A 13,091-nucleotide genomic window follows, 5' to 3' on the forward strand; every position below is an offset into this window, starting at 1 on the left:
AATAGGATGGAAGTTCGCAGGCATGTTGATTAGACACAGCTGAAGTGGGTTAGCTGATGAGCGAACTAGTCATGGGATTGGCTGTTGTACCCTTTAGGTGAGAGAGTGAGAGGAGAGACAGGGGGAAAGGATTACGTGTGTTGATGTGAATGGACTGTTGCTGATGTTCTCTTGGCGTGAACTGTGAGTGAGTGTGAGTGAGTGGCTAGTATTAGTGCCACACTATTAACCAGTGTTACGACCCCATATGTGTTCTAGGGGATACGGGGTGTAACAATTAAATAAAACCGTGAGGACAAGAATCAGAGGAGAAGGGAAATAAACAAGATTTATTGTACAAAGGTAACACAAACAGGTTTCCGTGAAACTCTTAACTGAAAACTACTCTATAAAAAAGGAGAGTGAATGAATCTACACTATTAATAATAAAGAATAAAGTAAATTAACAGGCCTTGTGGCAATCTAATCTAAGTAACCAATCAAATACAACTAAGACTAAACGACTATGAACCTAAGATTAATAAACACAAAGTACAGCTGTAACTAACAAAAGAAACCAACACAAAACAACTATAAAGTTGTTGTCTGGCCCACTGGCACCAACTGAGTGTCTCTCCCAGGCTTTTATCCTCCCTCCACCCTTGATTGAGGATTGAGTAGTGATGGCGAGATCAGTGGCGTACCGCAAAATCCCGAGGCCCACCCGCAAGGTGGCGGCGGGGGCCCTTTCGCAACGGAGGTTAACTCAAACGGATGTTGCGGTACATTTATTTTAAGGCTGCATATAGCCTACTACAGCATAGACCGTTAGTTAACCCTAACCCTACTACAGCATAGATAGGCCCTATGGTTGGCCTGGACAGCTATCAGCTACAGCGCGCTGCCCGTTTGTTCAGAATGACACTGTGTGTGTGACTGTGCGGACATATCCATACACAAACGGCAACAAGAACAGACCGACAGGCTACACACCACCCCGAGTTAATTTGATTCACAGATTAATACATATCTCTAATAATATCAAATAATAGACCATTCTTTACTTAGAGATGACTCCATAGACCCTGACACTGGCCTGCAGCTGTAATGTGTATTGAGATTATAATGTAGACTGTAGATTGTGTGGAGAATGAAGAAGGAGTCCTTGAAATGTTCTCAAAACATTCACACAAGAGACGTTCACTTCAGAACCCCAACTCAAATGTAAAAGTGCTACAGACTTATTATTTTATACAGATTTATTTTGTTGATAAAATCAATTCACATATGGATTATAACAGACTAAAAGTGGATTATAACAGACTAAAAGTGGATTATAATTATAATATTATAGTATAACACACTTTACATCTCTTCTCTTCTTCTTCTTGTTGTTCTTCTCTGTGTTATCCTGGACTTCCTGTACCTCTGCCTCCTCTCCTCCCTTCACTGTTACCAAGGTTCTTACCTTTAACAAAGACCAAAACGTCCTCCTCCTGACATTAGTTTGTGCGAAGTCCTTCACTATGTAACATAGTATGTTTGTTAAATCCATTTGACGCGCGCGCAGGCTTTCAATGCTGAGAATCGCTAGTCTGGAGGGTGTGTCCTGGGACATGGTGCTTCTCAGATAGCTTTTGATCATTTTGAGTTTTGAAAACGATCTCTCGGCCGGGTCAGCCTGCATGCCAGCTGCAGTAACACTGTCCTCCACAGCGGTGCAACAGGTGCATCCACGACGTTCGTCCCTGACCCAGTGCTAATACCATCCCTGCCCGCGTTAGTCGCAGAAGCTGCATTGGGTCGGTTGTGGAGGTGAGGTGGTTGTGGGGTGAAATGGTTGTGGAGGTCAGGTGGTTGTGGAGGTGAGGTGGTTGACTATGGGACGCTCTGGAAATCTGCTCTGGTTCTTAAACTGAAATCAGTTAATTTCCGAACGGACAGAGAGCACAGGGCGTATTTATGAACGCACCCTATATGACAGTGAGTGTGTGACAGACAGCACCTCCTCAGGGCCTACGGGGTGGGGTGGTTGAAATCCTAACGGGTCGTTCAGTTCGTTCCGCAGCAGGCGAGGCTACGCGTCCTCATCCTCATTCCTCCTCAGGTTTACAGTCCTCCCGGGCCAGTCTCAGTTGTGACAGGATGTGCTTTTTGGGGAACTTCAGAGTGGTACATCCAAACTGGCTGACCCCCCCCCCCTCTCCGGCAGTTTTTCCCGCCTCTGCACCCAGCCACTCCAGCCGGGCTTCCAGATGTACATGCTGTCGAAGAACCGCGAGCCGTTCTCCCCGCCCAGAACGTAGATCCTCTTGTTCCACCGGGCCACCCCCCCGGCCGCGATCCGCTTGGGGAGCCCCGGGAACACGGCCCCCCCGCCCCCCCATTACAGAGGCGATGTACAAGTTGTTACTATATCTTTTTTCATTCCACCCCATACAATTGTTTAGAAAAACATTTCTAGTATCAAAGTGAACAAGTCATTCACTAACCAAACAAAATTGATCTAAAGGTCAAGGCCCAGCTTGAGGAAGGGACCTCCTCTTCCAATTCAATTTCAATTTCAAAGGGCTTTATTGGCATGGGAAACATACATTTACATTGCCCAAAGCATGTGAAGTGTGAAGATAAAAAACAAGAAGAATGTAATGTGCATACTAGAATAAATAAATAGATTACATACTAGATTACAAATAAATAGATTACAAATAGATTACATACTAGAATAAATAAATGAAATAAAACTTATTTCAATTCTTATGGTGGTTTTAGCCCATTTGATTGCCTTTTTCTATCACAGCAGCTAACAAATCTTGCTGCTGTGTTTGCACATTGCTGTACCTTCCTCTTCCTTCACCACAATCTGGCAAGAGGCATTGCGCTGCTGGCACTCCACTTCCTCCTCTTCATCATCACTGCTTATCACCACAATCTCCTCAGGCACATCATTGTCATCATCATCAGATATGATGATGAAGGGTGGAGCAGCATGATTTCTAGACACCCTCCCCAGAGGAGCCACAGTGGAGGAATGACCTAAGAGCATAACAACATAACATGATAAAAGCATATTCACATTTATTTGTGTGTTATTTATTAGTGGTTTATAAATGCCTTATGGATGAAAGTTATTATAAAGTGTTAATGTGTGTTAATATGTTACAACAAGGGAATCTCAGCGGAGCCTCCAAAATGTAACCCTCTCCTGAGGTACTATTTCAATAAATTAAGATATAACAGGATTCTGAGTCTTAGCTATGACCCCTCATCCACCTCACTGCTGCTGAGGGAGTTTGAGGGAGAGGCACCCTTAGGGGAGGAAGGGGGAGACGAGGGCCAGTCTGAGGACGGCGATGGGGAGCGCCCCCTAGTGGGGCTGCTGCTGGGAGAAGCACGGGGAGATGCGTAGGGAGACAGAGCCTGGAGCATCCGGCCACTACTCTCCTGAATGGCATGCCATGCTCCGTCTACACCGAACAGCTCCAGGAAATTCCTGATGAACCCGCGTGATTTCTCCACCCATTTGTGGATGAGGTCATGGCTCTTCTCCTCCACACTGTGAACAAAGTGTGCTTGGACACCTCCTCCACCGTCCGCACCTTTTCCTTCATCTTATCTACCTGGTTCTGCAGACAGAATTTCTTCTCCGTCATGAAGCCAACATTGAGCTCTCTGGCTGTGTAGCCTCTCTGTAGGTTGCGTCGGACGTACACATCAGTCTCTCACGATGCGAGTGATCAGGTCAGATGTAGAGATGCCGTCTGTCCTCTGTGTGGCCACCAACATCCCTGCTTCCTTGATGTGTTTGTAGACATCCTCTGATCCTTATGTTTCTTCAGCAACTGAGGGCTGAGGGTCCAGGGAGCATCCCGGACCACCTCATCCACGTAGCGGCAGTGCCTCAGTGCTTCGTAGCGCTCGCCTTCTGTCATCACTGTGTAGCCCTTAAGCTTGTGTGTGAGTTCATCACTGCAGACTCCCACTATCAGATGTGTGTTGGGGAACAAGTTCTTGGCTTGCATCAAAACACGAGCATGCCCAGAGTGGAAAAGATCAAAGATCCCATCAGCGTAGACTCGGACTGGTCGGTGTGCTGCCGTGCCCCTGCGGGCTTGGGCGATGGTCAGTTTTTTGTGACGGACATCCGACTCGAAGCCTGTGTCCTTCGCAAATGCGGCAGGCTCTTTCAGAGTGGTAGAATGGTGGAGGTGAAGCAGATGCGGTTGAGTTGTAAGATGAGTTGGGTTGACGCGTTGCACACACGGACTCAGTCCTGATGGCGGCAATGTTGATAACAATCCTCTGATTCAGTCTAGGGTACAAGTTGCTGCTCCGGTAGCGGGCAGAACGTCCCCGGTTTGGTCGTTGTACACGGTACACGTTTATCATAAAATGAAAAATAACAAACCGGCTAAGCCCTTTAAACTGAAACAAAACCCGAAATTGCTAAATGTCAAACAGTAGTACAAACTTAAATCACAAAATAGTCGCACGCTCTCCAAAACACACAGCCAACTCTGCCACAGGTGTCTGTTGTCCTCTCAATCATTCAATCATCTGTCACCCCCTTGCACTTCTTCAAACTCTCAACATATGACTTCTCAAGTGATCTGATTGGCTTAGGAGCACATCCATCAAACAAACAAGCCTTTTCTCAAAAATACAAAATAATGAAATGTGGAAAATACACACTTTTGGTTTCTGTTTATATTACATTTTCAGATCTTGCACACCAATGCGTGCGTTTTCGCATGCGTATTTTTTAATCCGTCATCCGAAAAAAACGTTACGCACCGAGACCTTGCACACCGGTCCGTTGCGGAGTCCGTTGCGTTTTTTTACGTTGCGAACTTTCGCATTATCACCTACATTCTAAATGCTTGATTTAGCAAAAGGTACAAACAACTGAGAGCAATATAACTAAAACCAAATGGTAGACCACATCAGTAGAATGTATTATCAGTAGAAAAGTACAATAAATCTTTATTTATTTTAACAAAGCGTGGTGTGCATCTCCTGCAGTGTGATATACGTCCTCTCCTTGACATTTTGTTGGCGGTGCGAGTTTACTTAGTTGTATATTTTGGATGAGGGTTGAAGAGCTTCTCTAAAACGCAGCTACTCCATGCGGTGTTCAGACACGCCCCCTTGATCCTGTTTATAAGTTCAATATTGAACTAGAAAAGCGACGTACTCACAGATCTGAGGAGGGATACATTTAAGACACAATTAAGATACATTTCATACAGTATAGATTTTAAAGACATAAATAACATCAAGTGATTGCATGCCCAGTCACTGTCCCAATCGTTACCACTATAGGTTGCAAATAACCCACTCACACTCAAGCCCTTAATATAAACCCATGGGATTTCCAGTTGGCCCGATTATTCAGTTCTTCATTATCAAAAGACCTCAAATGTGTCTCCTCAGGCTGCCTCTGTGCTGGATGACGTCCTAAGACGTAACATTAATCCAACTGTCCTAAAGTTCTAATTTGACGATGTGTCCCAGTCTATACCATGGCGGAGTGGTCAATAACAACTCTCAAAAGGCTTTTGACGGACGCGAAAAACGCAGAAAATCGAACCTGTTGCGTTTTTTTTTTGACTGACAAATTATTACGGATTGGTGTGCAAGCGTGGTTGACACAACATGAGTTCTAAAAAAAAAAATTTACGGACGTAAAAAACGCATTGGTGTGCAAGGGCCTTAAGGCGACGCAGTCTGCGAACGCGATTAGATTTAATATTGACGAGAAGTTCAAGACGATCTTGTCTGAAGTTTGGATTCTGGCAGTGACGTAGGATCCCGCCGGTTGGAGACCCCGCCGGTTGGGCGACCACTACCTTCCTGAACCCGTACAGGCTGTGGACGACAACACCACATCACATCTTAATATTATTACTACTACTTAAAAAAAATCTATATCAATTCAACACATTGGGGTTGAGTTCATTCAAAAAACACTTTTATTTATCATTGTTTTAAAATGTATGCATGCTGACAGAAATCTTATCTTAATATTATTACTACTACTTCATAAATCTAGATCAATTCAACACATTGGGGTTGAGTTCATTCAAAGTAGAGGAGGGATCGAGCTGTCAGTCAGAGGTGGAGAGTTACCAGTCTGTGACAGACAGGAAGCCCATATCCGCGATCAGATCCTCCTCCCTCCTCTCCTCGGTACCGAGCCACCGCTGGTCAGTCCAGCTCTTACGTCGTCTCCTCCGTGCTGGCCCCAACTCTTCCTCTACCTTCCTCTTCCTCTCCTGTGACGCCAGGGTCTCTTCTGTTCTCTGGTTCTCAAGGTCTCTCTGTGTGCCCTGCTGTGGACACACTCTGTTCTGCCGATCAGAAGATCCCTGTAGTGGCACGCCCCTTGCCACCCTCGCATCCTCTGATACGGATCTGTCCCGAATGAGGGACATGGTGTGCCGGTGCCTCCAAAAGGTTGATGTAGTTGCCTCCTCTGTAGCCGTCTTAAGAGGCAGGGGGGCGGCCGCCTGCGCTGGCGTGTGAGGCTGTTGAGAGGGAGGCTGGAGAAAAAATGATCAGAAGAAGTTATGATCAGTTTGAATAATTCATGCTGCAATGTGTTTTTTTCTTCTTCTTACATCTGAAGTCGTGGGGGAGAGTTCGGTGGATAGAAAGGTACTCACTGAAGTTGTGAACATAGGCTGGTTGAGATGTGATGGACCGAGGGTGTGCCGCCTGGGACCAGACTCCCGAACCCAAGTCGGACCTGAAAGTCACACACACACCCATGGTTTTACAATGCGAAGCTCTTCAATGTATCCTGGACATGAGATACTGACATACACAGTAAACAATGACTCTCAAGCCTCTCCTCGAGAAAAATAGATAGCATAGTAGCTATATAACGTATAGAAACTCTTTGGATTCTTACCGTTGTTGGTTGAATTCGGTGGTTTTCGAGTAAGGCGACGCAGTGAGGCTGGAGAAAAAATGATCAGAAGAAGTTATGATCAGTTTGAATAATTCATGCTGCAATGTGTTTTTTTCTTCTTCGTCTCAAAACACATCTGAAGTCGTGGGGGAGAGTTCGGTGGATAGAAAGGTACTCACTGAAGTTGTGAACATAGGCTGGTTGAAACGTGATGGACCGAGGGTGTGCCGCCTGGGACCAGACTCCCGAACCCAAGTCGGACCTGAAAGTCACACACACACCCATGGTTTTACAATGCGAAGCGAGCTCTATACGCTCTTCAATGTATCCTGGACATGAGATACTGACATATACAGTAAACAATGACTCTCAAGCCTCTCCTCGAGAAAAATAGATAGCATAGTAGCTATATAACGTATAGAAACTCTTTGGATTCTTACCGTTGTTGGTTGAATTCGGTGGTTTTCGAGTAAGTTCGAGTAAGGAGTGTTAGCTAGTTAGCTTAGTGCACGTTGGAGTCGCTCTGGATCTGGGTCGTCCTGGAGACGTCCGACACGCCGTCCACGAACTTGGTTACATATTTTTCAGAAAAAGAAATACATATTCAGTGTCTTTCTGTATTTAGAGCCTGTCTGGACGAACAACGTTGATGTGATATTGCTAAGTAAAATACATAAATAATTATGTTAACAACTGATTTAGGCCTACTCATATTATTTATTATTGTAGCCGGCATCTGCAGTATCATCATTTATGAATTAGCCTATTGGCCTATTCCATCATGGCAAGGTAAAAATGAGCTGAGAAACAACATTTCAACAAATTATATACATATAACATTATAATGCATTTTGCTCCAATTTGTCACTAGTTGAAATCAAAAGGCCACACAAAAGGCCTATTTATCTCAAATTGTGTTCACAAATTTGTTTCAATCTGTGTTAGTGAGCATCACACCATGGCTTCTGTTTCTACCTTCTCCTCTCCCTCTCTCCTCCAACACCTCCCAGAGCTCAACTCCTCTGCTTGCCCCTTTCCCCAGGCCCTCAATGCCAGTCTGTTTGCCCCTGTCACCCCTTTAACCTTGGGAATGTCCTGCTTCACCATGACCTTGGGTGCCCTCTCCAACCTCTCTGCGTTGGCCATTCTGGCCAAATCCCATTTTGGGTACCGTCGCCGGGTGAAGGCTCCATTCCTGCTGCTGGTAGGAGCCCTGCTGTTGACTGATCTCGGAGGTCATGTGATCACTGGTGCCTTTGCCCTACATCTGCACTTGGGTCAAAGTCTGAGGCACAGGTCAGCATCCCGAGCCACTGAGCCTGCTGAGAAGTTCTGCCAGCTCTTCAGGGCCAGTATGGTGTTCTTCGGGTTGTGCCCTTTATTACTGGGGGGTGCCATGGCAGTGGAGCGTTGGGTGGGCATCACCCAGCCCCTCCTACACGCTGCTATGATCACAGTAGCCCATGCTCGGCTCACTGTGCTCCTACTGTACTCCCTCGCCCTCCTGCTAGCAGTGCTGCCCCTGCTGGACGTTGGCAGTTACACACCCCAGTTTCCTGGCACCTGGTGCTTCCTGCCTGTGCATGGCCCACGGTCCACAGCTGATGCCAGTCTAGCCCTAGCCTTCTCAGGCCTGGGGCTGGCGGCGCTCATCCTCTCCCTGCTCTGTAACACCCTGAGTGGGCTGGCACTGCTACAGGCCAGGATGAGCTCCCAAGGTTTCAGGAGAAATAAGACAGGGCGATATGGCTCCTCAGCTTCCTCCTCCTCCCTCATGTGCTCACTGGATGTGGAGATGATGGCTCAGCTGGCAGTGATTACTGTGGTGTCATGTGTGTGTTGGAGCCCATTCCTAGTGAGTCAAACCTCCTCTCGTATTTGACCATCGTCATACTGTTGATTATTTTATTATTTTAATAAATTTTCCTTAATTATTTGGCTTTCTCATCACTTAATGTTTAAACAGAGATGAACATTGAAATTATTTTGTACACAATGTATTAATTATTCATATATTCATGTTGAACAGCATGTAATATCTAGCTTCTCAGGGACCTCTTAATAGCCTTTGGTATTACATTTAGTGCAAATAGCATAGATGAGGAAATGTCAACGTCTGAGGTGGAGAGCCTCCCCTGGGGGATTAACACCAGATCTAACAAAGCAGTCCCCTGACAGCCTTCTCATGCCACAGAAACCTTACTTTAGAATTCTTTAGAGTTTTGCACACTTCTCATACCAGGATCTGACCATTCATTATCTCCATTGTTGTCTTTGTCTCTCTACATCTTTAGATCTACATCTCTTTGTCGGTGGGGCAGTTTTACCAATGCTCCACCTACTCAGTGCATCAGTCAGGGAGCCTGATTCTGCTGGGCCTTCACATGGCCTCCTGGAATCAGATCCTGGATCCTTGGGTCTACATCTTACTGAGGCGAGCAGTGCTGCGCAGAGTTTGTCATGTCATCCAGAAAGACAGATCTACCATAACACAAAGCTCCTGTACAGACTCACGCAGACAGGACATCAGTCTACATTGACTTGTCAAGACCCCAACTTCTGGAGAATGGAGACACACTGAAAAGTACTGAGGCAAGGAGAAGACATACACTTTATTCACCAATAAACAACTGTAATTTGAGACACTGGGACAAATGCTATTGTTACACACCCGAAGGTAGTAACAAATAAGGGAGTCCACACATGCGTTTAAATGATACAATTAAAGTTTTATTTACTTAAATGAAACAAAATAAACTAAATAACATGTATATGATTATGGATAAGAATCAGTAGTGTATGCCATGAGTGAATGGTTGTAGAATGTATGTTGTATGTGTAAGGTGTATGAACGTATGTAGTGTAAAACTAAAAGGCCCCAAAAACCAGGTACCCAGAGACCTTACCAACAGAACCCAAATCATAAGGAAGAGAGAGAGAGCTGAGGACACCCCTCTCATATATATATCCCCAGCTCCCCAAACCCAGGTGACACCACTCAACCTAACGACCCACCCACTCTGCCCAGGCTCCAGCCACAGCCAATTTGCAGGCAGAGTGGGAGGCGTCACACTATCTATGCACATATAATCAACATGCATGTGGATGTGGACATATCAAACTCCAACAGAAATAGAAACTTTGTAATGCAGATTACATGGGACAGTCAACTCATTAACAAATATAGTTTGTAAAAAGGTGTGGTGACCAGGTATATACTACTAAGACCTGTGTGCTGATGATAGTCTATGTTTTGAAATCAAATACTTTCTGTATTGTAAAAGTCTATATACCACCTCACTGTACTGTTTGCTGTAAATTACACAGGTGTTGGGTCTACTGACAATAAAAACAACTGTAGGCATGTTTATTTATCAACTTTTCTGAACATTTCCAGAGGGATATTCCCAGATGAGACTATTTGAATTTAAGTCACACAGTGTAAATGAGTAATACTATTCATACATACTACTATTCTATTTTGATAGTTGTTTAAGTGATTATCTAGTGATATTCACCTTACCAGTTTTAAGCAGCACTTCACAATCATTGACCAAACAAATGACGTTAACTGAATCCGTTCAGACTCGGAAACACTTTTTCAAAAGAGTAGAAGTACTTACCCACCAACATGCACTAACCCACCTTCCTCCTCAGTGATAACAGGGGCCTCTTCAGAGCCCCAGGTCTTATAGATGTAGTAGGAACCAGCAGCGACTGCTACCAGGCCAGCCGCGGCGACAAATTTGCGTCTTCTCAGCTGGTTTAGAACACAACTCATCTTTTAATTAATCGTCTCTTGTCTCTTGTTAGCTACTTCTTACATCGCCTACTGAAGTGAAAGACTGTCTGAAACTGACTAAACTGTCTCCAGGCATGTGTGTGTCAGACGTTAACTGAATCAGCAAATCCATAGGGCGGGGCAAAGGATGGGTTCCCTTCAACACCATGAGATCATCCAATTGAATTGAGTCATGCTTAATGTTTAATGAGCGTTCAAAGCACCAAATGGCTGAGCTGACTGAGGAAAAACTAGGCGGTGCTTGGAGGTCGCACTGCAATAACATTCAATATGGAGTAGCCTACAGAAAATTGTCTGGCACGCATTGTTGTATTCTCAAATATTTATCGATATTTACCACACATCTGTATTATACTTTCCGCTCGGCCTTGAATGTGTACTAACGGAACTCCATCGTTAATCTATTTCAATGTTGTTGTTTTTATAAATTGATGCAGAGGCGTTGTTCAGTCAATCATCTGCCGCGGAGACACCAAACTCAAAACTGTTTGAAACTATTGTAACATTGGGATACTGTTACCATTTTGAGAGGCTACGTTATCAGCCCCTCAACGCATTCAGCTGCCGGTGGTGATTCTAATTGATATCGAAGCCTGCTGTTCATCCGTGGATTTTTTTTGTAGACAGGGTTACTAGGTGAAAGGTTAGGGAAATCCCTGTCAAATAGTTCGCTGTCGGGTCTTGCATAGGTAAGTACACTTTCACTATTGACCAACTGAGAACACGTGGTAATCACCCATGTTAGTCAAATGAACCGATCAAAAGTTAATGGACAGTCTCATTTACTTCCTTTCCACATGCCATCCCGACAATGTAACAATTTTTATTTAACCTTACTTATCAAGCTCATCCAGGTCTTCAATGGAGACCTGATACTCTCTGACTATCCACGCGTGTATTTCCTCTCCATACAATTCCAAACTCCCCTGTTACCTCCTAACAACACCCATGTCCCTCACCCATCCCATCATAATGTCTGTATTTCCTCCTCTTCATGCCCTCCACTGGAAGGATGCACAATGTGGCGAGTGTCTCATTGTCTCTGGGTTCTCTGGGTCTGCTGCGTAGCTGTGTGTCCCATGTGTAAGAATACACACACACACACACACACGGGACACACACAGCAGTAAAGGCTGGAACAATCCTGGTAGATGGGTTAGTGTGTGTGTGTGAATGAATGTATATTCATATTCTGGGAAAAGCTCCCTGCATTGCATGTAATCATAACTCAGAAAAAGCCTGTCAGGCATCTGCACTGTCAAACAAGGAGTTAGCCAAGATAAACCTAGTGCTTTATTCCACAACAGATAAAGTAAAACAGGATGCCACTCTGTTGTCTTACATGGATATAGTGCCAGTGAAACGGCGAAGACCTAAAGTGGATAATCCAGCAAAACACAAAACAAGGGATCTGACGGTCAAGTACTACATTCAGAATGAGACTGGAAAACTCCCGGTCTGCAAAGCGTCATTCATGAGCATTTTTGGTAAGTATCCTATAGGCTAGGTGCACGATCTCCACTACTTCCTGAAAGGCAACTGGTTAGTGTGTAGGCCGCAGGGCTCGGCGGGAGCGGCAGCTCATCATCACCATATCAGATGACTCAGATGAGGAGCCGGTGACTCTGAACCCCAGCAGCCCCGTCCTGGTCCCCGACGAACACGACGAGGACGTCAGCATCCTGGAGGTGTGACCTCACACGACCCCCGACCTCATCTGACCCCTGGCTCAGACCCTGGTCCATCGATAGTGACAGTTCCAGTGGTGCAAACGTGTCACCTTTAGGTGAAATTCGCCGTTTTTACCTCAAAATAGGTGACCTACGTGAATCTTGCAGATCTGCAAAAAAAATATTTGGGGAGGGGGGGGGGGGGTCTACATCTCATCTCATCCAAGTCACATGATGCCCAAGCTAACATCTTCCTGTCTGCTAAACTCTGCTGCAGTTGAAATAAAACGTCTTAAAAAGTTCTTAAGATGGATGTAGAAACATAAGAAGTAATCAAATAAAATAACATAGAAGTTACTGTATGTCTATGTTGCGATAACTTCTCAACAGGAATTTACAGGGTTCGTTCAAACTATCGTAATTCTTGAACTATATGTGCAATCGAAAAAAATCCAACAGTTTCTGAAAGCACATTGCACTCTCTGGCCATTTAGGGTTATTACGGTAGTTCACCAAAAAAACAAATGCACTGACCTCAGTGTCATGGAGTGATTTGAAGAGAAGCAGTATTTTAGCGGTGTTTTATACTTTAGTGAGTTTCTGTACATACAGTATATGTTTGTGATTGTGAAATGTCACAAAGACCATCTAGGCTAGGGTAACCAATCCACCTAAAAGTTTCATCGAGGACGACGATGTAAGTGACGAAGGACTGATTTCTTCTTCT

The 13,091-nt window shown here is 44.8% G+C and overlaps 1 protein-coding gene and 1 pseudogene across 2 annotated transcripts; one reads left to right on the plus strand and one right to left on the minus strand.

Moving 5' to 3' along the window:
- Window positions 1-3,234: 3,234 nt before the first annotated feature.
- Window positions 3,235-6,413, minus strand: LOC308165409 (choline-phosphate cytidylyltransferase B-like; annotated as a pseudogene). Its single transcript has 3 exons — window positions 6,109-6,413; window positions 5,783-5,847; window positions 3,235-4,252 (listed from the first exon to the last, which is right to left on the minus strand). The product of its transcript is annotated as a choline-phosphate cytidylyltransferase B-like (transcript).
- A 690-nt stretch (window positions 6,414-7,103) lies between these two features.
- Window positions 7,104-12,388, plus strand: LOC308165410 (prostaglandin E2 receptor EP1 subtype-like; the record flags this gene model as incomplete). Its single annotated transcript, XM_080539567.1, has 4 exons — window positions 7,104-7,160; window positions 7,935-8,747; window positions 9,187-9,345; window positions 12,242-12,388. The coding sequence occupies 4 exons, from the start codon at window positions 7,104-7,106 to the stop codon at window positions 12,386-12,388; spliced, it is 1,176 nt and encodes a 391-aa protein (XP_080395693.1).
- Window positions 12,389-13,091: the final 703 nt, after the last annotated feature.

The sequence above is a fragment of the Nansenia antarctica genome, assembly GCF_963989245.1.
Source record: "Nansenia antarctica genome assembly, chromosome: 9".
In the NCBI taxonomy this organism is placed as follows: domain Eukaryota; kingdom Metazoa; phylum Chordata; class Actinopteri; order Argentiniformes; family Microstomatidae; genus Nansenia; species Nansenia antarctica.